Source organism: Heptranchias perlo, chromosome 24, assembly GCF_035084215.1.
Source record: "Heptranchias perlo isolate sHepPer1 chromosome 24, sHepPer1.hap1, whole genome shotgun sequence".
Taxonomy (NCBI): domain Eukaryota; kingdom Metazoa; phylum Chordata; class Chondrichthyes; order Hexanchiformes; family Hexanchidae; genus Heptranchias; species Heptranchias perlo.
This window is the reverse complement of record NC_090348.1, coordinates 43459740-43484831: the sequence shown is the minus strand read 5'-3', so window position 1 is coordinate 43484831 and position 25092 is coordinate 43459740. Positions and strand designations below refer to the sequence as shown.

The following is a 25092-nucleotide window of genomic DNA, read 5'->3' as shown; positions in this document are numbered from 1 at the left end:
GCGCTCGCTACTGACCCAGCCAGAGTTCACAGGGTCATGGGTAAGGGTGGTTCTCTGCTGGTGTCCCTCTGGTGAGGATCCTAGCACCGGCAGAAGTGGGTGTCCCCTTCAGAAGAGGAATCTGGTTGCCCTCTTAGGTGGGATCCGGTGTACCATAGGTTCAGGTAAGCTTGGTCGCACCTGGCCAATGGTGGCAAAGTGGGGACTGTATCAGGGGGATGCTTTAAAATGTATTAAAAAAAAATCCCATCCCTGTTCTTTTGGGGTCCAGGCTCCGACCCCAACCTGATCGCCAGATTGGCCCCACTGCTGGGTCCTGTCTAAGGACCCAACGTATCGCTGTCCCGGCAGACTCCCGTTACGGCAGGATTCAGCTGCGGCGTCTGAGCGATCTTGGGACCCAATGTTTAGCACATTAAGTATTTCATCTAGCACAATACTACATTCCGACTTCTGTCTCATGTTCTATCCATTCCTCTGGATGGTCAGTTTTCTCCCCTCTTGCTGACCCACACCAGGTTTCAAGGGTCTGGTAATAGGAACAGGAGTAGGCCATTCAGCCCCTCGAGCCTGTTCCGCCATTCAATGAGATCATGGCTGATCTATATCCTAACTCCATTTACCCGCCTCGGCTCCATAATGAGGCAGCCATTCTCCATATTAACTCAGACCGTGATTGTCAGCAGACCAACACAAGGGACATCACAACTGAGGTCCTCATCTAATGTCCACACTTTCCTGCAAGTCTCACTGGTTAGGGAGAAGGAGCAGGAACCTTGGCTGATGTATCTTTCCCCTCCATAGCCCAAGTTTACTGAGACCAATTGCGGCACGCCTACTGGCACTTCAGCTGAGATCATCCAACAGAGGGATTGGAACTTCATGGTCCATATGCCTTTGTAGCACACTGGCCAATATCTAAACCAACGAAGCCATTGGGTGGACTGAAGATCACTTCAAGAGCAAAATGTTTGGTGTTGTACTCACAGTTATACAGTGAAGGATTAAATAGGCCGAGGGACAAGTATCATAAAACTTCCTTTTTTTATAACCAGGCTATATAAAAATTCCATTCCAAGAATAATTTCAGTTCATAAATGTCTTGGCAAACCAGTTGTCCAATTAACGGCATCGAAGCCCAGGATCCAGGCAGCGGCTGAGATTTACAGAACCATTAATGGGATGCTGGCAATAGAATTGATCTGAATGATCTCTTGCTGCACAAAGCTGCCAAACACCTGCATGTTTAAGGTAAATTTATTCCAAAGCCGTAATTGAAACTATTCAGTGACTGTTGGTAGCTAGAAGGAAAATTTACTAGCAACAAGATTAAAAGGAGAATCTTTCTCGATGTTTCTCCAATGCAGCCCTTGCTCTCGGCTTCTGTCCAGAGTAAACAGCGAGAATTCACAACCAAACGAAAGTATGGTTCCTAGGAGCTAGGTGATTAGTGGGTTAGAACTCAGTCCCTGCACCCTCAAGAGCCCTTGTTTAAAACCAGTCTGCAAATAAACTTCCAACACTGATGCAGTTGGATGTGTTCTTCTGAGATTAGGGCTGATTAGAAAGAATTTTACTTTCCGTCTAAACTCTGCTATAGAGAGGGGTGGGGAGAATCAAATTACTGTAGATGCTGGAAATCTGAAACAAGAACAGAAAATACTGGAAACGCCCAGCAGATCAGGCAGCACCTGTGGAGGAAAGTTAACATTGTAGGTATAACCCCTTTGTCCAAACAGATCTGATGAGGGCTTAATACCTGAAACATTAACTTTTCTCCTTTCTCCATGCTGCCTGACCGGCTTAGTGTTTCCAGCATTTTACGTTTTTATTTCTGCTACAGAGGGCCTGGGCGTGTGGGATTCTGGCACCGAGCGTCAAAAGTGGGAAGAGTGTTCCATTCTCCAGTATCGGTGACTTTCACCTTAAAATTCACCATACAGTCAATCTGAACTTGAGACTCGTTGAATTATCCCCTACTCTAACACTGAAGGAGTCCCATTGTTTTGAGGTTCTCAAACTATGGAACTCCTTACCTCCCTCAGTCTTCTCTTCCTTCCAGAATAAAACCCAAGCCTGATATAACTAAACCACTACTTCATGATTTATTTCATCTTCTCTTCTACTCAGCTTGACCTTGGTGATGTCTTACACGACACAAGCATTCAACAATTTCTCAAAAAATTAATAAAGATATAAATGAGCCTAAATTTTCTGACTCAGCACTGATGGTAAGGTACCTTGTCCGCTGCCAATGCAGATCAGAACATTGCATGTGCTGCCTGCCATCTTGTGATATCGGAACTGAGAGGATATCCTTGTCAGGAAAGATTGAACAGGTCGGGACTCTTTCCTTTAGAAAAGAGAAGGCTGAGGGGTGACCTGATAGAGGTCTTTAAGATTATGAAAGGGTTTGATGGGGTAGAAGTAGAGAAAATGTTTCCACTTGTGGAGGAGACCGAAACTAGAGGCCATAAATGTAACATTGTCACTAATCAATCCAAAAGGGAATTCAGGAGAAACTTCTTTACCCAGAGAGCGGTGAGAATGTGGAACTCGCTGTCTCAAGGAGTAGTTAAGGAGAACAGCATTGATGCATTTAAAGGGAAGCTAGATAAACACATGAGGGAGAAAGGAATAGAAGGATATGCTGATGGGGCTAGATGACGTGATGCCGGAGGAGGCTCATGCGGAGCATAAACACCGGCACAGACCAGCTGGGCCGAATGGCCTGTTTCTGTGCTGTAAAATTCTTTGCAATTCTATGTAAGGGATCATTTCATAATTTCTTAAGCCGACGTGACCTTCAAGAGTATAAAAGGAACTGAGAAAGTAACTGACAAGTGTCCAGGAAAATTGCTCACCTTGGTGTAAGGTTCAAATGTCAGGGGAGACAAGTTAAAATTAGGAAGCTGGGGATAAAGAAGGTAAGTAAGACACCAAATGTAGGTTATTGAAGTGAACAGTATAAATGGGCTCAAGGGACAGTAGGCTGAGAGAGGATGGATAGATGGGATTAATCTATGGAAAAGCAGCCATGTTTCTTGGGCACAGTGGCATTTAGTGTTTCATTACGACAGCAGTAAGTTATAAACAAAGGCATCTTTCACTCCCTAATTTATTGGAGTTTTAAAAATGTGTAAAATGATATTACAAATATGAACTATGGAATTTATGCCTAGATAACATTTCTACAAATTCCTAAACAATCAGAAAGGTTGATTCCTACCGAGCATTAAATTCCTCTGTGCACCTGGGCAATAATCCCTATATTAATGGACACTATTTTTGGAAATGTTTCAAACGCAGTCCTGTGCCTCAGGGGACAAGTGATATATTTTCACAATAAAGTATCTCAGGAGGGGCTCAAATGTTGTCGTTGTCAAATGTTTTATTTTATTATTAAAGACTCGCAGTGAAAAATCTCTTCGCTCATTTGGATTTAGAATGTTAGTGCTGGGAACAGGGCAATTCCCATCGAGCAGTGCCAAGCTCAGAGCTGCACGGCCCGGCTGCAGACCGAAGCTGCCTTTTGTTCTAAATTAAGAACACACCTTAACCCCAAAGTCAAGTGGAACACCCCCCTACTGCAGGAGTGCAGCGCCCACTCTCCAAGTGAGATTGCAAAGCAGTGCGAACCTGCAGCAGATTGTGGGTTTATCTGACCTTGGGTAGCCTCAGTCCAGTTCCTAGTGAGCACTAGTCCAGAGCACAAGAACTGCCCTTAATTGAAAACCACACTCAGAGATTTGTTTGTTCATTCATTCTCAGGATGCGGGCGTCGCTAGCAAGGACGGCATTTATTGCCCAGCCCTAGTTCCCCACGGGAAGGTGGCGTTTAGCTTTCCGCTTGAACCGCTGCAGTCCACGTGGTGAATGAATGCTTCTTAGGCAGGGAGTTCCAGGATTTTGACCCAACGACAATGAAGGAACGCGGGCACTAATATATGTCCAAGTCAGGATGATGTGTGACTTGCAGAGGAACTTGGAGGTGATGGTGTTCCCATGCACCTGCTGCCCTTGTCCTTTTAGGTGGTGGAGGTCAGGGGTTTGGGAGGTGTATCAGGGGACTGAATTCCGCACCTATCCGGGGGAAGTCAGACCACCACTGGCAGTAGGACAAGGGAGCGTAGTGTCAAAGTATCGAGAGCCTTTACCTGTGTATTTTCTGACACTGCCTGCACATGGAATTTCATAAAAGGCCCATCAGACACATCGATTCGTCCAGAATATTTATTACCTTCAAAAGTTATGCCGTCGGAGCCTGAGGCCTTCAGTACTTGTGAACTTTCTAAGGAATGAGCACAAATGAGGGTCATCTCACACGTTGACCTCTGATAGTTAGAAGGAATATTCTGCCAAAATATTTTTCCTGTCTCTCTTCTCTCCAGAAGTTGGACAACGAGCCCAGACACCATGGCCATGACGTTTCAATTAGTGTCGACTCTGAGTGAGGAGTGTGGGACCTCCCTATATGTGCGGAGCTATTTAATGTAATTACTGCATTCTAATCACATCGTGTGATTCACTAGAGGGTATAACCAGGGAATGAATTTGCAACTGTATAAATAAAAATACATTCACTCAACATTATTGTATTTTTCTGTGATAAATATATCTGGCAAAGTTTACTGGGGGGGATGGGAGGAAGTGAACCAACTATCCAGCTTAAGATTGCTGGCCCCGAGACTGGACCTTACCTCTTCCGGTTTGGTCAGGTCTCTGAAAGGATGATTTCCTTGCCTTCGCTTCCCCTGATCCCATCTCTCCCAGAACTTGGTGAACATGTATCTCTCCATGGCACCAGGGACCCTCTCGGAGTCAATGCTCTGATAATCTTCAGCGGGAATAGCATCCAAATACCTGAGAGGAAGAAATCAGGGGATTTTTAATTTAAATTTCTGCCACACATTTTGTCAAAAACAAAATGATTACATAGATCATTGGTGAGCTCACATCTGGAATATGGTTGGGGGGGTGGGTCAGAATCCTACCAGACTAATGAATGCAAGCCTTCTTTCCTTCTCTCTCTCTCTCTCTTATCAGGGACCCAAATGGGCCATCTCCACCTGGGTTACTATTCTGAATTCTGAACAATACCTGTCCTCAGAAGGACATTGTTGAATTGGAGAGCGTCAAGGAAAGGAGAACAAGTTTAAGACTGGGACCAAAGACTCTTAGTTATAAGGAAAGATTCACAGAATTTAAGTTGTTTTCACTGGAGAAAGGAAGATTTAGAGGGGACACGATCAAGATTTGTGAAACGCTGGGGTGGATCGGATCAGGCAGAGGTAAGTAGCTTGAACTGTGAAAGTAGACTGAGATCGATAGATTATTGTTGAGCAAGGCTATCGAGGGATATGGAGCTAAGGCGGGCAGATGGAGTTGAGGTGCAGATCAGCCATGATCTATTGAATGGCGGAACAGGCTTGAGGGGCTGAAAGGCCTCCTCCTGTTCCTAGAACTAAAAGCCACGTGCTGGGATTTTTCCACCTCACTCTGGGAGAACATATCCGAAAATCCAGCATCCCCAGCACTTGACTTTCCAACTATTAAAATTAACCGTTTGAAAATCGTGGGCTAGAAACGCAGAATGTTTGATATATGCTGAAGCAGAAAATCCAATTCTTTTTCCCGGACTAGTGAATGTGTCGAATTGAGTTTTTTGAACTCTAAGGGAATCAAGGGATATGGGGATGGCGTGAGAATGTGGAGTTGAGGTAGAAGATTAGCCACTATCTTATTGAATGGCGGAGCAGACTCGAGGGGCCGTATGGCCTACTCCTGCTCCTGTTTCCTATGTTCTTATGTTCTTATTAAATAAAGCAATTAGTGACACGCCAATTAACAACTGGAGTTGGATGAATATCTAGGGGTAAGTACAGATGGAGATGATCAAATACTGTGTGGAATAATAGTTTCTGAGCTGCTGGCACCTTGGGAAAGTCATGCCAAGAAAGACAACGCTGGTCTAGGACTTACAGAGGTGAACCCTGAACCTTCTGACTCAAAAGGCCAGAGTGCTCCCGTAAAGTAGGAACACAACGTGGTCCATGTATCTATCAGGGTCTGTGGAACACACCAGCTACATTTTGAAGCAGCGATTCTGTTGCTTGGACTGATCGGGGAGAGGACTGCAGTATAGCCCAGTCAAAACCCGCAAGATTATTGTTGCATCCACGGAACCATACCCTAGCATGGGTCAATGTGGCAATTTTAACCAAACCCAAAGTAAAATTGGGCGGGGTGTGAAACCATCAGATCCTGTCGGTTGCCTGCCGGGTTAAAATTACCCCCAGTGTCTTTAGAAGAGGAAGGGCTTGGGAAGGGGGTATTTAAACAAGAATCCTATTAAACGATCCCATTAAAAAAATCCTATTGAATCCTATTCACTGCCTCACACTACTGTCACCATGCAATTTCTTCCAATGTACAGTAAACCAGAATTATGACAACTTATCATTGATCTTTTTATTACAGTTAAAAATAACAACAGTTTTGATTCAACATTAGATTTTTAATGATTTTTGCAATGACTAAATTATTCTCTTCAAGTCATTGTAGGATTTGGGACTACATCTTCTCCATGTGAAGGCCTTAGAGAGAGGGTGCAGAAAAGATTTACTAGAATGGTTCCAGAGATGAGAGACTTCAGTTATGTGGATAGACTGGAGAAGCTGGGGTTGTTCTCCTTCGAGCAGAGAAGGTTAAGAGGAGATTTGATAGAAGTGCTCAGAGGATTTAGATAGAGTAAATAAAGAGAAACTGTTCCCATCGGCAGAAGGGTTGAGAACCAGAGGACACAGATTTAAGGTGATTGGCAAAAGAACCACAGGCTACATGAGGAAAAACTTTTTTATGCAGCGAGTAGTTATGATCTGGAACGCACTGCCTGAAAGGGTGGTGGAAGCAGATTCAATTGTGGTTTTCAAAAAGGAATTGGATAAATACTTGAAAGGAAAAAAATTTCAGGGCTACGTGAAAAGAGCAGGGGAATGGGACTTACTGGATTGCTCTTACAAACAGCCGGCACGGGATCGATGGGCTGAATGGCCTCCTTCTGTGCTGTAACCATTCTATGATTCTACGTACCTGTTGTACGCTTTCAACTCCATTGTTAAGTGGTCTTCGTAATCCTGCTGTTCTTCTTGAAGGCTCCTGTGAAGTACATCAATATGGGTTTAGAAAGGTGGGGCATAGGGCAGTGGCAGAGGAGATTTAAAACCGAAATTTCAGACTGATGCTCTCCACATAAAGTAGGGTGACCACATTGGAATGGATAGGGCAGTGGATGCAAAAATCTCAAAATTTCATCCCAAAATATCACTCTGTAAACTTGCCCTTACAGCTAAAGTTGCAATGCTTGAGCCCAAGTGTTTGGAATGGGCTGTCCCAGGAATTGAGTACATCCAAAACCTTCCCGATATTAACAAGCTTAGATAAGGAAGCTAGGAAAAGAGCCAAGGTCCACAGTGCACGACACTATGAAGGAAGGAAGGAAGGAGTAGGAAAGAAAACAAGGTAGATCAAGATATAGCGGTTAGAGGGGCCGCCAAACTTGGATTTTAAAACCTGTAGATTGTAGGAGGAAGAGAAAACTGAGAGAGGTGAGGAATTCCTCAATTTCCACAGTTAAAATTATGAAAGGGTTCGATAGGGTAGACATAGAGAAGATGTTTCCACTTGTGGGGGAGTTCAAAACTCGGGGCCATAAATATAAGATAGTCACTAATAAATCCAATAACGAATTCAGGAGAAACTTCTTTACCCAGAGAGTGGTTAAAACGTGGAACTCGCTACCACAGGGAGTAGTTGAGGCTAATAGCATAGATGCATTTAAGGGGAAGCTAGATAAACACATGAGGGAGAAAGGAATAGAAGGAAATGCTGATAGGGTTAGATGAAGTAGGGAGGGAGGAGGCTTGTGTGGAGCATAAACACCAGCATAGACCAGTTGGGCCGAATGGCCTGTTTCTGTGCTGTACATTCTATGCACTTTTATGTAAATTTGAGATCCTCGAAAGAATGAGTTAGATTAGATGCAATGAGTCTTGATTTCAACATAATGATAATGCAGGGAGAATATGTATTTGGAGCTTAAGTGAAACAAGAGGGGAAAATTCAGAGGAGCAATGGCCTTACGTGACATCAATAAAATGGAGAAAGACTATGAGAGAGATTGGAGGACAGAGGTGAGAAAATAACCATCTATTAACCTAATGTGAGTGCAAGAGAGGCACCAGACGTGCCTCCCAAGGCAGAGGTTCATTGTTCAAGTTATTGATGGACTTCGACTTTATAGAGAGTTAAATGTTTCCGAGCAGAAAAGAATTGTTTGGTACAAAAGAGGAAAGTCAACATCTTGGAGCCAGATTCAGGGATGGGGGGGGGGGATGTGGGAGCTTCATATGAGATCAGAGGAAATAGCGAGAACAAGAGTGTCAGCAAAGGAACAGAGTTGAAGCACAAATATTCACTTACAGTATCCTGCCGTGAAGGTAATGGATGGCACTTCCAGTTTCCCTCCGTTTCTCCTGAACTTTGTTCTGGAAAGCCGCCCGCGCAGTCTCTTTCAGGTCCTCCTTCGTCCGCCCTCGTACGTCTGCATGCGGCGCGAACGTCGATCCAAACGTGGAACGGTCCCTTAGAAGGACGTTGTCCAGGATTTCAACTGCAGTGGATTGCCTGACTGCAGTGACATGGAGATTGTCTCGCGTTAAGGGATTGCCCTAGGCAAGGAGTTAAAGATACATCAGACCCTTACCGTTTCTGAAGCAACGTGGGTTTTTTTTTAAATTCGTTCGTGGGATGTGGGCATCGCTGGCGAGGCCAGCATTTATTGCCCATTCCTAATTGCCCTCGAGAAGGTGGTGGCAACATGGTTTCAGAAGAAAATCTGAATTTCACAGGGCTTGTACGTTGGTGCAGTTTTCATTTTGCTTAAGCAGCATTTGCCAGAGCGTTCACTGATAGAGGTCATGGCGAAGAGGTCGAGGATAGTGAGGTAGGGTTGTACAGGTACTACCTTTCCTTGTCTTCTTTACGTCCCCCTTTTTTTAATCGATTTATTTTTCATTTCCCCTCCCCTCTCCATCGAGGCCATTCCAGATCACCCACTATTCCCTGGTTAAGTCAGTGAGTTGACAGCCTGCTCCTAGGCCTCTGCCGATGCTGCCGCTGGGGTTAACTGAGAGGGGGGGGGGAGGGGGGGGCAAAGAAATCACACCCTCCTACCCTGGGGAAAGATTGGAACATCCCCCGATGACAATGCTGCTGAGATTAGGGATGTCAATGCAAGGAGAATCACGCAAGTCAGGAACCTGCATCCTACCTGGTTCCGTGGCACAGTGTGAAGGAGCATGAACACTGTAGCCATATTGTTTTAATGCACAGGTGACAGCGACTGTAGACGGATGCCTGACCGGCGATGTGTTCTTACACAGCGATGATAGTTGACAGTCCTTGGAGGTAATTGTGACTTTGTACCCATAGTGTTTTTGTTTTAAATTCGTTCATGGGATGTGGGCGTTGCTGGCACAGCCAGCATTTATTGCCCATCCCTAGTTGCCCTTGAGAAGGTGGTGGTGAGCCGCCTTCTTGAACCGTTGAACCGCTCTCCCGGTTTTACATCTCTCCCGATTATTATTTCCATTGGCTTCAACAAAATTCCCAACATGTGAATCTTAAAAAAAAAGGTTGGTGGAAAAAAAAACAACCTTAAAGAATGATAAATATCCTTACTTTGAGTCTCAGCTGCTTCAATCTCCTCAGGTTTCCGAGAACATGCAGTGTGTCAGGGAGGGAGAGAATCACATTGTCCGAAGCATCAAGAACACACAGCCCCAGGGAGCTGGAGAGAGGCAGTAGGCTGCAGATACGGTTACCCCGAATGTACAGCTCGCAGAGTTGCGGGGCGTGATGAACACCTTCGAGAGACTCCAACTGAAACGCATTGATATCACGAAATAATCACCTTGTTATTACAGCACCCGTGCAGAATTAGGAGACACAGAATTACATAGAATGTACAGCACAGAAACAGGCCATTCCGCCCAACTGGTCCATGCCAGTCTTTATGCTCCACACGAGCAACCTCCCATCCCTCTTTATCTGACCCTATCAGCATAACCTTCTATTCCTTTATCCCTAACTGCATCTATGCTATTGGCCTCGACTACTCCTTGTGGTAGCGAGTGCCACATTCTTACCATTCTTTGGGTAAAGAAGTGTCTCCTGAATTCCGTACTGGATTTATTAGTGACCATCCTGGATTTATGGCCCCTAGTTTTATGTCTATATTGATGCCCCGGGCACAAACTGGGAAAAGGAGGGTTCAGCACTAATGTTGAGAAGCTCTTTTCTCCCCCCCACCCCCCCCCCCAACCATGTAAAGAGTGATCAATAACTGGAAGGTCTGCTGGGTAGAATAATGGAGGCCATGCTCTGGAGCCAAGAAAGCAGCAGTTAGCCGCAGTGATAGGAGAACCATAGGTTTCCATGCAAGGCTGAGCTAGATGGGCTGAATGGCCTCTCTCATCCACAGTTACCTGTATGAGTGCCCCCAGGTATGTTCAGGAACCAATTTACCAGGTACATTCAGGAGATGGGGAATGGAAGAGTGAAGAGAAAGACATTACAGAGACTTATGTAGAATGCTATCCACCATCACTATGGCCACCAAGTATTGTCTTGTGGTTTCGTATCACAAGACAAGAAGTGTTCCAGTTTTCACAAGGTTTTGATGCTATACTAGAAGGTGGTAATGCTAGGACTACTTTAACGTAGTTAAATATCCCAAGGCACTTCACAGGAGCGTTATCAAACAAAATTTGACATCGAGCCACATAAGGTGACCAAAAGCTCGTTCAAAGAGTTAGGTTTTAAGAAGCGTCTTAAAGGAGGAGAGAGAGGTAGAGAGAAGGAGAGGTTTAGGGAGGGAATTCTAGAGCTTAGGGCCTAGACAGCTGAAGGCTCGGTTGCCAATGGTGAAGCGATGAAAATCGGGGACGCGCAAGGGGCCAGAATTGGGGGCACGCAGAGATCTCGGAGGGCTGGAGGAGGTTACAGAAATAGGGAGTTGAAGCATTCCCTGGGCACAAGGGTCAGGACCATCAGCCCCAAACATCTTTGCACAGCTGGCACAACGCTACCTCAGGCAGCTGGACGGGCGGTCACTGAAGTGTTACCTTGTTGCCGCTGAGGTGCAACTCAGTCAGGCTGTTCAGAATGGGTAGGCCAACAATGCTCCTGATCCGGTTGTGCGAGAGGTCCAGGACTGTCAGCGTCTTGCAGCTTTCTAACCCGCCGAGAGTCTCAACAGCATTGTGGGCCAGGTTTAAAACCATCAGGTGAGGTAAGGCACTGAGCCATGAAATACTGCCAAAAAAAAACCCACACACACACACACATATCGAGAGAGAGACAATAAACTGCTACACAACTGGTTGAAGATTTGTCAAGGGGTGTTGAGTCCTTCATTGATCATTTTCAGGCACTTAAGGATAGAAATCCAACTTGGGCTTTATCGCCTCGGTCCGCCTGTAATACACCCCATCCGACATTCAAATCCATCGACTTCAATTTAAAGCCTGTAGATTGTTGGGCTGAGAGAGATAAGGAATTACACACAGGTTTGAGATCACAAGAAAACGAGTAGAGTGCAGTCAGGTTAATCCTGATTTTAACACAGTAAACATCCGGGAGGAGGAGAAAGAGCAGGTAAGGTGGCAAATGCCCGGTGCATGTAGATTGTCCCTGCAAGCCAACCATGCAGTGATTATTAAGAGAAAGGTGCATTTAGATAAAAAACAATTACTGTCTGTATTGAAGTGAGGAAAGGCAGGTCTATTTGTAGGACATAACTGCAGTCTGAAACCCTTAGGTCGGCACACGACCCCAGCACAGGTCAGGCAGAGTCTGTTAATATATTCAGTCACCATTGTTACTGCTGTTTCCTTTTTGTACTCTAATTCATAGAATTAGACAGCACTGAAGGAGGCCATTCGGCCTATCGTGCCTGTGCCGGCTCTTTGAAAGAACTATCCAATTTTTTCCTTTTCAAGTATTTATCCAATTCTCTTTTGAACATTACCATTGAATCTGCTTCCACCGCCCTTTCAGGCAGTGCATTTCCAGATCATAACTCGCTGCGTAAAAACATTTTTCCTCATCCCCCCTCTGGTCCTTTTGCCAATTACCTTAAATCTGTGTCCTCTGGTCACCGACCCTTCTGCCAGAGGAAACAGTTTCTCCCTATGTACTCTATTAAAACCCCTCATATGCAATTTCTTGTGTACAGTTTTAAAATAGGGCCACCCCTTATGATCATGTATTTTCTACTTCATGTTCATTATTACAGTCCCAGTGGACCCACTGTAACAATTTGAGAAAAGGGATCACAATATCGGAGAGAGCTGCCGTTCATGTCAAAGGATGAGATTTAACATATAACTGTCCCAATTACCTAAAAAAATATGGAACTAGAAAAGGCCACTCAGCCCATCAATCCCATTCATTCCGTAAACTGATTGCCCAATTTATTTAATCTCCTGCGGGATCTGGTAAACCGAAAAGTAAAACATTCGAGGAGTTAAACCTCTGTGAAATTCTTCCATGACCCACAAGGTGCTCCAGTGAGACACTAGGCTCCCAGTCTAACATTGTAAGTTACATTATTCAACCCTAACTAGCCCCTTTCCACCGATGACATTCCCATGGTCCCAGCAGCACAGAAACCAAAGAGTATTAAACCACTTATATCTATACTTATCCCCTGACCCTCAATTCAATTCCAACAACAAACATTCATCAAGCACTTTTTCTAAAAAGAGTTAATTTTCACGATTTCAGCTGTTCTTGTTGGAGACTGTTCCACATATCCACTCTTCTGAACCAGCGGGAATCAATGGAACCTAAAAAGTTTCTTTCAACACTTTGGTTATTAAAATAGTTGAGATGGGAAAAAAGACTGTTTGACTGACAGTCAAAAATCATCCAGTTGGGTAACGAATAGTCTATTTGCTTTCCGATTGGCTGTGGGAAGGCGGGGCTCCGCAAGGATGGACATGTTGGGCGACCAATGGCGGGAGTGTGTGGGCGGGGCGGTTGAAGGCAGGAGGTCATGTGACGACTCCTCCAGGAATATGTCCAACCAGAGTTGGCAACCCCAAGCCAGGCAGCAGGTTAAGTAACCTGGTCACCTCCAGAAAGTTGCAATGGCTTTGGCCAGATGAGTGCCTGGAGGAGGGGAGTGGGACCCTTGATGGAGGACATGTCATCAAATGGCGGGTCCTCGAACTGGCCAACCGCATCAACAACCTGCAGGTCGAGACACAGCCACAATACAGAACAAAGTCAATGAAAGAGCGAACACGGACAGTCCCAAACACAACACCAGGGATCAGGTCTCTAACTTAAAGAGGTGTGGAGGACAGTCACAGGAGCTCTGATGATTGCCGACCGACTGATGATAATGATGATGAGTTTAAAACTAAGACATTGCAATGCCCATGAAATGGAACATATGCATCCTCTGTGAGGTTTTAACCAGTTACTACCAAACCAGCAAGTTTAGAGCACAAACATGGTAAGTCACATTGTTCAAACACAACCTGTCACTCTGCTACCTCCAGGCTGCAGGAAGAGAGTAGCCAGGGTAGGAATAATGAGAGGAAGCCAGTGGAAAGGGAGGATTAGAGGGCCTATGAGCCCTGAGTTATTCTGGTAACTTACTACAGATTAAACGGACACTTACCTACGCAGAGAATTGAGTGATACATTCAGCTCATAGAGATTCACAAAGGGAGACAGGTTCTCACACTGCAGCTCTTCCAATTCATTTAAGGAGATGTTGATTTTCAGAATCCTACATTGCGAAGAGAATGAGGTCTGGGATTCATTTTCACACCAGTAACTGGTGTTGCACATTTTAAGTTCTGTCATCCTAAAGTCTCAATTTAGGGACCTTGCAAAGGATAGGCCAGCGCAGAAAGCAGGCTCATTGCCTGCTTAGGTCCACTGAGACCGAAGCCTCTAAACCTCTGAGCCCTCTGCCAAGACCAAATACACCCTCTTCATACAGCCTGAGGTAGATAAATTTAGAATTCAGTCGCAATTACTAAAGCATAAGCATCGCATAAACCATTACATTGACATGGATCAACCTTACACTGAATTATTATTAAATAGATGGGCGGGTGTGAGGTTAAAATAAAAGCACAGATAAATAATCACACTTATTTGTTAATTGGATGATCAGAGCTTGGATTATAATTAACTGAAACATTCTACAACTGGACTAAACAACGAGTGCTCCCCTCTTGCCCTGATTGTTCAGTGGATCGATCCACTGCCTGTTGTGATTTTATCCAAATCTTTTAAAAACAATTGATTAGCGCAGCAAAATTTATCTCTTTCTAACTGTGGGGTACAAATGCTTCACGCTGTACCTGTGGGCTTTTGATCCAAACACAAAATTAAACACTAGCTCTTTCAGACGAGACATTTTCATGTCGAGAGAGAAGTGCGGGCCCTCTGTTCGGACATTCCAGAGGAAAGGAATTATGGCCATTTCTGTGCAACGGTCTTCAATGAACTGACGTTCAATCAGAGATCCAGCCATTCTCAATAAATCTTCAACTTCTTGTCTTCTTACTAAAGGAAGAAACATGTTAACTCCTGGTTATTTCTTTAACCAGTGATTAAAAACAGGATAACAGGCATTTCAGTGGTTTAATGCACCAACTGATGCGCCACTGATTCTTCTAGACCAGGAAGTCCCTGGTTGTACCTGGGTTTGCTGATCTTAGCTAGGCGGCAGTGAGAGCGCTACAATTGGCTCCAGTGGCCTTGGGCTACAGAGGTAGGGTTGCCAACCCTCCAGGATTGCCCTGGAGTCTCCAGGAATTGAAGACTAATCTCCAGGACACTGCTTTGGACAACCCAAGGAGAAACATCATAGGGGCAATAAAAAAATTCTGTTTCTTTTATATATTTTCTTTTGTTTATTAGTTATAAAAATATCGGCTGCTCGACTGACAGTCAAGAATCACCCAATCGGATAATGAAGAGTCTATTCGCTTTCCAATTTGTGTAGGAATGTGGTGCATCAGTAGGATGGACACGTTTGTCGTCCAATGACAGGAATGTGGGGGCACGGCAATTGAAGACAGGAGGTCACGTGATGACACCTCCAGGAATATGTCCAACCAGAGTTGGCAACCCTGTACAGAGGGGAAATAATTAGCCTGGGTTTGTTATCCAGCTAGAAAGCATAGACATTGGGAGGACAGATTGAAGACTCGGCTGTGCTAACCCCACAACTAGCTCTGGGTGGGGTTATGCATGACGAATATCAATTTGGGTGAGGTACTGGAGGCTGGTCAGTGACTGTGAAACATACCCTAACTCAAGTCAGTATGTTCAGGGGGAAAGAGAGGAGAAAATTGGGATAAAAGGCAATAAAAAAACACTAATCAGCAAAATCCAGCCAGTGCTCACACATTGTGCCTCAGTATTTTTGAGCCATTTTCACTGAAAATATCTGAAATTGTAGTAATTTTTGTTTTTGAATCCCTGAACAATGCATTATTTTGTACTTCAAAGCACAGCCTTCTGCTGTGATCTGAATCCCTTAAAGATGCATTATTGCTATGGGGACCTAATTGACGTAGTTTTTCTATTCTGTTTATTAACCGTGTGTACAACTGTGTCATGATAATAACATTTATATGCTTTCATTTTCCCAAAAGACTGCCTTCCCAAAAAGGTCATTGTTCTACAACTATATAAACTTAAAAGGAGCACTGTCTACATGAAAGTGTTTGACAAACTTTTTTTTGTTTGTCGAGGGAGAACAGCCAGAGAAACTGTTTATTGCTCATTACTTTAGTCATGATGCGATTATATGCAAGTGATGTGATGATGTGGTTGTACGTTTCTGAACAAATTTAATCAAATTTGCCAAACATTTGCTGTGTAAAGGCTTTGGGATAGCATCTTCCAAATAAATTAATCTTTCTTTTGCAGTACACTTCCTATTTTAAAAAAAAACTTATTTTAAAAGGTAGAATCAATAATGTGAAAAGTTATCCAAACATCCAACTTGTGCAAAGTATTTTTGTAGCTTACAATGAGACTCTGAACCAGACCATTCGGTCCAACTGGTCTATGCCAACGTTTATGCTCCACACGAGCCACCTCCCACCTCTCCATCTAACATTATCAGCATATCCTTCTATTCCTTTCTCCCTCATGTGTTTATCTAGCTTCCTTTTAAATGCATCTATACCATTTGCCTCAACTATTCCTTGTGGGAGCGAGTTCCACGTTATAACCACTCTCTGGGTAAAGAAGATTCTCCTCAATTCCATACTGAATCCAATAGGGAATTCAGGAGAAACTTCTTCACCCAGAGAGTGGTGAGAGTGTGGAACTTGCTCCCACAGGGAATAATAAATTATATAATTAAGTAGAGCCCCTCCCTTAAACATAGAAAACAAAAATAATTAATAGTGCTTTTTAAAACTGTATTCACCTGTTAGTTGGCTTCAACACTTAATTCACTCACTGTTACCACAACAGTGCCCCAGACAGCTGCAAAGCTTACCGGGAATTGTAGTTTTTAATGTTAAAAAGGCCGCCTGACCGCGCCGCGCGCGCGCACTACAACTCCCGGCATGCGCCGCGCGCGCGCACTACAACTCCCGGCATGCGCCGCGCGCGCAGTCCGACGTGGCTTGCGTCCCCGCCGCGGAGGACTACAACACCCGGCGCGCATTGCGCGCTCGAAGCATGCGCAGTGGGACAGGAAAGGACCAGGTGGGGTGGGGGGGGGGAAACGGGATACCCCGAGCGGGTGGGCGGGTCGGTCGGTCGGTCGGCCGGCATCTTATGCGGTTCGGAGTTGGGGGGGAGAAAGGAGCAAGAAGTGAGTGGGGTTTAGCGGCAGCCGAGCTAGGAGTATCTTAAACCCCTTCTTACCCCCTCCTGAGGGGGCAAGATGCATCCAGGCTTCGCCGTCGGCCTGGTGTTCCTGGGCTGCACGAGTAACGTTGTGTTCTTGGAACTGTTGGTCAGGTGAGTGAGCACCAGGAGTCTGACTCTTTCTTGTGTTTAGACTGGACACTGTGGCAGGTTAACACTGCCCGTCCTCTTTTTGGACTTCAGGTGACCTGAATTATCAGGAGATAATTACTAAATGGTAAACTAATGGGTCTAAAGGCTGACAAGTCCCCCTGGGCCTGATGGCTTGCATCCGAGGGTCTCAAAAGGAGGTGGCTACAGAGAGATAGTGGATGCATTGGTTGTGATCTTCCAGAATTCACTAGATTCTGGAAAGGTCCCGGCGGATTGGAAAACCGCAAACGTAACCCCCCTATTCAAGAAGGGAGTGAGACAGAAAGCAGGTAACTATAGACCAGTTAGCCCAACATCTGTCATTGGGAAAATCTAGAATCCATTATTGAGGAAGTAGTAGCAGGACATTTAGACATAATACAATCAAGGAGAGTCAGCATGGTTTTATGAAGGGGAAATCATGTCTGACAAATTTATTAGAGTTCTTTGAGGAAGTAACGGGCAGGGTGGATAAAGGGGAACCAATGGATGCAGTATATTTGGATTTCCAAAAGGCATTCAATAAGGTGCCACATAAAAGATTACTGCACAAGATAAGAGCTCATGGTGTTGGGGGTAATATACTGGCATGGATAGAGGATTGGCTAACTAACAGAAAACAAAGAGTCGGGATAAAAGGGTCATTTTCACAATGGCAATCTGTAACTAGTGGGGTGCCGCAGGGCTCAGTGCTGGGGCCTCAACTATTTACAATATATATCAATGACTTGGATGAAGGAACAGAGTGTCTTGTGGCCAAATTTGCTGATCATATAAAGATAGGTGGAAAAGCAAGTTGCAATGAGGACACAAAGTGTCTGCAACGGGGTATTGACAAGTTAAGCGAATGGGCAGAAATTTGGCAGATGGAATATAATGTGGGAAAATGTGAAGTTGTCCACTTTGGGAGGAAAAATAAAAAAGCAAAATATTATTTGAATGGAGAAATACTACAAAATGCTGTGGTACAGAGGGATCTGGGTGTCCTCATACATGAAACACAAAAAGTCAACATACAGGTGCAGCAGGTAATCTGGAAGGCAAACAGAATATTGGCCTTCATTTCTAGGGGGATGGAGTATAAAAGCAGGGAAGTCATGCTACAACTGTACAGGGTGCTGGTGAGACCACACCTGGAGTACTGCTTACAGTTCTGGTACCCTTATTTAAGGAAGGACATACTTACATTGGAGGCAGTTCAGAGAAGGTTCACTAGGTTGATTCCGGGTATGGAAGGGTTGTGTTATGAGGAAAGATTGAACAGGTTGGGTCGATACTCATTGGAGTTTAGAAGAATGAGAGGAGATCTTATTGAAACATACAAGATTCTAAGGGGACTCGATGGGGTAGATGCTGCAAGGATGTTACCCCTCATGGGGGAATCTAAAACCAGGGGGCATAGTCTCAGAATAAGGGGTCGCCTGTTTGAGACGGAAATGAGGAGGAATTTCTTCTCCCAGAGGGTCGTGAATCTTTGGAATTCTTTACCCCAAAAAGCTGTGGAGGCTGAGTCATTGAATACATTCAAGGCTGAGTTAGACAAATTTTTGATCAGCAAGGGAATCAAAGGATATGGGGAAATGGTGGGAAAGTGGAGTTGAGGTAAAAATCAGATCAGCCATGATCTCGTTAAATAGCTGAGTAGGCTCGAGGGGCCGAATGGCATACTTGTGCTCCTATCTCTTATGGTCTTATCAACCAAACACTTGCGGTTTACTTTCTCTTCATCATCTTATGGGTAAGGCCAGTTACCTGCCCCAGATTCCACCCCATGACCAGTTCCATTGTTTTTTTGTAATCTGCTATGACAAGTGTGATTTTTACCCCCATTCTTGAACCTTTACAAAACACTGGTTTGGCCACAACTGGAGTATTGTGTCCAATTCTGGGCACTGCACTTTAGGAAGGATGTGAAGGCCTTAGGGAGGGTGTAGAAAAGATTTACTAGAATGGTTCCAGGGATGAGGGACTTCAGTTATGTGGATAGACTGGAGAAGCTGGGGGTGTTTTCCTTAGACCGGAGGATGTTAAGAGGAGATTTGATATAGGTATTCAAAACCATGATGGGTTTGGATAAAGTAAATAAAGAGAAACTGTTCCCATTGGCGGAAGGGTTGAGAAGCAGAGGATACAGATTTACGGTGATTGGCAAAAGAACCAAAGGTGACGTGAGGACAAACTTTTTTACTCAGCATGTAGTTATGATCTGGAATGCGCTGCCTGAAAGGGCAGTGAAAGCAAATTCACTCATGGCTTTCAAAAAAGGAATTGGATAAAAACTTGAAAGGAAAAAATTTGCAGGACTACGGGGAAAGAGCGGGGGATTGAGACTAACTGGATTGCTCTTACAAAGAGCCGGCATGGGATCGCTGGGCCAAATGGCCTCCTTCTGTGCTGTAACCATTCTGTTCTATGATTCGATTCCCAAGGTGTCAGCCTTGGCTCAGTGGGTAGCACTCTCATCTCCAAGTCAGAAGGTCATGGGTTGAAGCCCCACTCCAGATGCTTGAGCACAAAACTTAGGCTGACACTCTGTACTGAGGGAGTGTTGCATTGGCGAAAGTGTCATCTTTCGGATGAGACTTTAAACCAAGCTCCCGTCTGCCCTCTCAGGTGGACATAAAAAATCCTATGGCACTATTTTCGAAGAATAGCAGGAGAGTGCTCCCCGGCGTCCTGCCCAACATTTATTCCTCAACTAATACCTAAAATAGTTGATCTGGTCATTATCACATTGCTTTTTGTGGGATCTTGCTGTGTGCAAATTGGCTGCCACATTTCCTACATTACAACAATGACTACGCTTCAAAAACTACTTATTTGGCTGTAAAGCTCTTTGGGACATCCTGAGGTTGTGAAAGGTGCTATATCAATGCAAGTGTTTTTCTTTTTTATTAATGAAGTGGAATTAGAAATTTTTTTTAAATTAGAAATGATTTTTTTCAGTGATTAGTAAATCAAAGTCAAGCCATGATATGAGTCCTCTGCCCCCACCCCCACTCTGTCTGGGTTTAAGCTTGGGGTGGGTGTATTAGTAACCCTAATCCAGAGACTGTCATGAGTATTGCATTACAAGAAGAATGATAAGCCCTTGTCTAATGTCTGAGTGTGTGTTCTATTGCAAGTTGAGATGTGTACAAGAGTCAGTCGCAACATGAAACACCACTGTTAACAACAGGCAAGTTCCATCCCATATATTTTGAGAGAACATAGGAACAGGATTAGGCCATTTAGCCCCTTGAGCCTGTTCTGCCATTCAATGAGATCAAGGCTGATCTGTAACCTAACTCCATGTACCCGCCTTAGCCCCAGATCCCTTAATACTTTTGGTTAACAAAAAGAAGAAAGAACTTGCATTTATATAACGCCTTTCACGACATCCCAATAAAGTATTTTTGAAGTGTAGGCACTGTTGTGATTATAGGGAAAAGTGGCCGCCAGTTTGACCACAGCAAGGTCCCACAAACGGCAATCAGATAACGACCAGATAATCTGTTTTAGTGATGTTGGTTGATAAACATTGCCAAGGACACCATAGAGAACTCCCCTGCTCTTTGAATAGTGGCCGTGGGATTTTTTATGTCCACCTGAGAGGGCAGACGAGGGCCTCGGTTTAACGTCTCATCCGAGAAACGGCACCTCCAACAGTACAGCACTCCCTCAGTACTGCACTGCGGAGTCAGACTAGATTATGTGCTTGAGTTTCTGTAATGGAGCCTGAACCCACAACCTTCTGACTCAGGCGAGAGTGTGACCCACTGAGCCACGCCTGACACCGTTTAGGTGAATAGAGAGAATGCAACGGATGCTGTCTGTAAACATTTTCAGAAGGCGTTTGGTGAGATGGCATGTAAGAGACATATGAAAATTGAGGCACGTGGTATTAAAGGGAATGTAGCCATGTGGATAGAGAGATGGCTCAGGAACAGACAGTGAAGAGTAGGGTTAAATGCATGTGTTTCGATTGGAGAGATATGGGTAGTGGTGTGCACCAGAGATTGGTGCTGGGACTTTTGTTTTTCATTGATATAAATGATTAGGACGTAATCATGAGAGGGAATGATGTAAAAGGTTGCTAATGGAATCAAATAGAGAGCATGGCAAATTATGGGAAAGAATGCAAACAGATTAGCAAAGTGGGCAGAAAGGTGGTAGGTGCAGTTCAGTCGTACATTTGAGAGAAATTATTAATAGTAAAATGAAGCCCTATATGGTAAGACTCCTACAGAGCGGAGGAGCAGAGAGATCCAAGGATGCAGAAACAGATCTAGAAAAGGGTGACTGTAGGCAAATGGGATGTGGGATTTCACACATTAGGGCGTTGAATATAAAAACAAAGAAGTGATGTTGACTTTCTTCCAGATATTGGTTGGGTTACAGTTGGAGTATTGTATGCGGTTCTGTGCTCCCCGTTATAGGAAGGGTAATGGAGCCTTGGATAGAGTACAGTGAAGATTCACAATACTGGTACCAGGAACGAGAGGTTATAGTTTTGAAGCAAGGCTCAAAAAATTGTTTTTCTTTCCACTGAGAAAGAGAAAAAAAGTTAACGTGATCTAATGGAGTTTTTTTTTAATTACGAAAAGTTTTGAGGGAATAAACAGTGAAAGGTTGTTTTCATTGGTTGGGGAATCAGAAACAAGGGCCTTAGACTCAGGATTCTCACTAAAAGAATAGCGAGGGAAGTTAGAAAAATGATTTCTCACTCAGGGTTATTGGAATGTGGAGTGCTTCAGCACGAGTAGCTATTGAAGCAGAGAATATGGCATGATTCAAAAGGGGGATTGAAAAGCAAGAATATAAAGGGTTATATGGCGAAGGCCATGGAAATGGGATTGGAATAGACAGCTCCAGTTGAAACACTAGGACCGGTACAGGCACAATGGGCGAATGGTCTCCTTCTGTGCTGTAATTTCTATGATTCTGATATCGCTGCTTGTTTCAGTGTCAGAAGATGAGAATGACCAATCCTGAACCTACTGGGAGTCTAAGTTTGGAGATGTCAGGGACACGGTAGAGCTGAAAGTAGTTTCTAGCTCCCCTGTAGAGCATGAGGCCGAGACCTCAAGAGTCTCATTGCTGTTGTGTTGACCATCTTGTTGCTTATGATGGTCAGCCTCAGGCCAAGGCCTTAATTTGTCCAGTGCAGGCAATTTTGATCGGTCATGTGGTTATGATTTGATCCTCATGTTGTCATTTATTGTTACTGTTGTGTGATTCTGTGTCATTTTCTTGCAGGGAAAAACCTAAAAATAAATAGTTAAAACTGGTGGAATTATCTGTTTAAAGCATCAACTGCATTAAACTCGTAATTTAAAAAAAAAATCATTTTCTTTCTTCAGGGATTTTCCAGGATGTGGGGTCATCGTGACGTTTGGACAGTTCCTGTTCATAGCATTGGAAGGTTTAATCTTTGAAGCTCACTTTCTCACGAAGCCCCGTGCAATTCCTTTAAGGTACTGGAGCATTTCTGTTGTTAGAGGAGTGCGGCAAAAACAGCATTGTCTCATGGTTAACAGAATCTGCGCTTTAAAATCCTCCTCCTTGTTCTCAAATCCCTCCGTACCTCTGTAACCTCCTCCAGCCCTACAACCCTCCGAGATCTTAGGGGGCCCGGATTAAAACCGGCGGCGCCTGGGGGGCCCCCCCAAGGACTGCGCAAGGAAGTTTCCGCACCTCTTACTGGTGTCTGATTCTTATTTTTGCTCTTGAGGGGTAATCCTGTCATGTTTTGTTTTTTGTCGATTCCGGTCAAACGTTTGCTGGTAAATTCTCCCTCGGTTATCTTTTGCAAGAAGCCAGTTGCTCTGCAGATTAAGTGCCAGCCTCTCACTCTTTCCTTCCTCCCCCCTCCCCCCCCCCCCCCCCCCCCCCCCAACCTTTCCCCCCGTTTCTTTCTCTTACAGGAACTATTTCATCATGGTCACCATGTTTTTTGTCGTGAATGTGGTCAACAACTACGCCCTCAACTTCAACATCCCGATGCCTTTACACATGATCTTCAGATCAGTAAGTGACAGACTCTCACTGAGGTCATCTCCCTCCTCTCAATACAAAAAAAACCCAAGATAAAGCATGTGACAGTATATATGTCTTGCTGTGTCCCCGGACACTACACGTATCATTTACCATATGGTAGCGATTGTAAATGGCCATTTGCCCCATCAAGCTCACTCCTGCTGCTGGCTGTTGTACCTCAGTGTCAGCACGGACTCCACCTGACAATTTCCACTGAAGATTCGTACAATTTCAGTGTGAGGCCCAATTGAGCTAAATATCTCGCCTCGTGTGAATATACTACAGCTCCGAGCAGCTGTATTCCACAAATGAATCGCCTGTGGTCTCGATGGAGCTCTGGCCATCTTGTTTCAGCCAATTCTGACAGATCTCCCCTTACAGGCCCTTCCCTGCAGTCTTCAGTCCTGCTCTTACTCTAATTGATTATTTCAGTTTTCTCCCCGCCCGACCTGAAGGCAGCGACTCATCCCCCGGAGTGTCAGATTCACTGTCCCACTCTCTCTTCCCCCATAGTCCTGTATCAATCCAAAACTAATCCCACCGCCCTACCTCCCCCAGCCCCAATACCTCACCCAAGCACAAACCTAGATAGTGAGCGTTGGCAGGATATTGGACGACGGGGAAAGCCACAGCCACTCCCAATGCTGTCCTAGCCCTGCACAATCATGTGGCTCAGGACACTGGATACATTCATGAAATTGACGGGCAGGTAAAGACCAGCCGGTCCATCAAGTCTGCCCCGCACGTATGATAGGTACAGCATCATAACTTCCCAACCCCCGCAGCCATGTAATCTCTTGAGACACAAAACCAGAGAAAAAAACCTATAGTAATTAGGAGTGGAAGCCCTGGCTGATTTTGCTATCCCCCCCGTTCTCTTCCCCGCTACCCAGGTGCATTGAGGCTAATTGTAGTGCCCCCCACCACTGACCCAGCTCAGATCAGCTAACTCAGCACGGAACAGGGATCGAACTTGGGACCTTTCCCAATCTGTACGACAATGGCTCAATTCCACACGTTAAAAGTTTACAACATAAAATCGTGCGCACTCTTCTTCCCCGCCCCCCCCCCCCACCCCCGTCCTCACTGTGTTGAAATCAAAACTCACACTATTGTCTCCTCTCTAACTCATTCTTTCCCAGCAAGCTCTGAACTGTAGATCTCCTTACTTCCCCTCAGTCTTTCCTGCATCTTCCATCAACAGGCTTTTTAAACCCAAGCTTGGTGTCACCTAACTGATTTACACCCATTTCTTTTCTATTCTTCTCACATGTGGATCGCGGCAACATTCTATTTTATGGGACTTGACCCTTCGCCTGGTTTTCTAAAGTAAAAATGACAACAGTGGAGCCTCCGATATCCGTCATATTGGAAAGACCCCACCCCACCATCAGTGGATGATCGAGACCCGAAGTTGTGGTCTTGTAACTATGGTGCAACAATACCCTGTTCACGGGAATGGATACAAATACCAAAAGAAACATTAGGTACTTTCTTCATCTGAAGGTTTTGTCCCAAAAAGACTCTGGAAGGTAATCGGGAAAGCAGATAGTTGGAGTGCAGATAATGAAGGTCCCAATGTCTGTAAATGATCCGTGGAAGGAATGGGCTTGATGGGCCGAATGGTCTTTTCCTGTTCTGTGCCATCTGTCCTAACCCCTTTAGTTTAATGAAATGTAATATATGTTCCTAGAGCTGAGGGAGTAATTGTGCAACTAGAGTTTGGATAACATTCTACCTTTTTATTTTTCAGGGCTCTCTGATAGCCAGCATGGTATTGGGAATTATCATTTTAAAGAAAAGGTCAGTTGTTATTGCTGTGTCTGATGTGTACCTGTGTTTCAATCAGGTTGGCATTAACTGCAAGGCTGAAGGCAGAAGTAGGTGGAGGAGGGAGGTGGCTTGGAATAGATTTGTGGTCAAGCTGGCCCAGGTACTAGCTGAGAGCGAGAAGCCTGG

General features: G+C 44.7%; 2 protein-coding genes across 2 annotated transcripts in view; one reads left to right on the top strand and one right to left on the bottom strand.

The window, feature by feature from the left end:
* Nucleotides 1–320: 320 nt before the first annotated feature.
* LOC137341789 (dynein axonemal assembly factor 1-like) lies at nt 321–12117 on the bottom strand. The gene is made up of 6 exons (XM_068005292.1): nt 11187–12117; nt 9742–9942; nt 8482–8729; nt 7093–7158; nt 4701–4863; nt 321–392 (listed from the first exon to the last, which is right to left on the bottom strand). The coding sequence occupies exons 1-6, from the start codon at nt 11343–11345 to the stop codon at nt 321–323; spliced, it is 909 nt and encodes a 302-aa protein (XP_067861393.1). The 5' UTR covers nt 11346–12117.
* A 4734-nt stretch (nt 12118–16851) lies between these two features.
* slc35b4 (solute carrier family 35 member B4) overlaps nt 16852–25092 on the top strand; it is a 39389-nt gene continuing 31148 nt past the window's right edge. The window contains exons 1-4 of the mRNA XM_068005178.1: nt 16852–17076; nt 22458–22571; nt 23022–23124; nt 24887–24936. Coding sequence (XP_067861279.1) covers nt 17000–17076; nt 22458–22571; nt 23022–23124; nt 24887–24936 — 344 coding nt within the window. The 5' untranslated portion in view covers nt 16852–16999. The remainder of the gene's footprint in view (nt 17077–22457; nt 22572–23021; nt 23125–24886; nt 24937–25092) is intronic.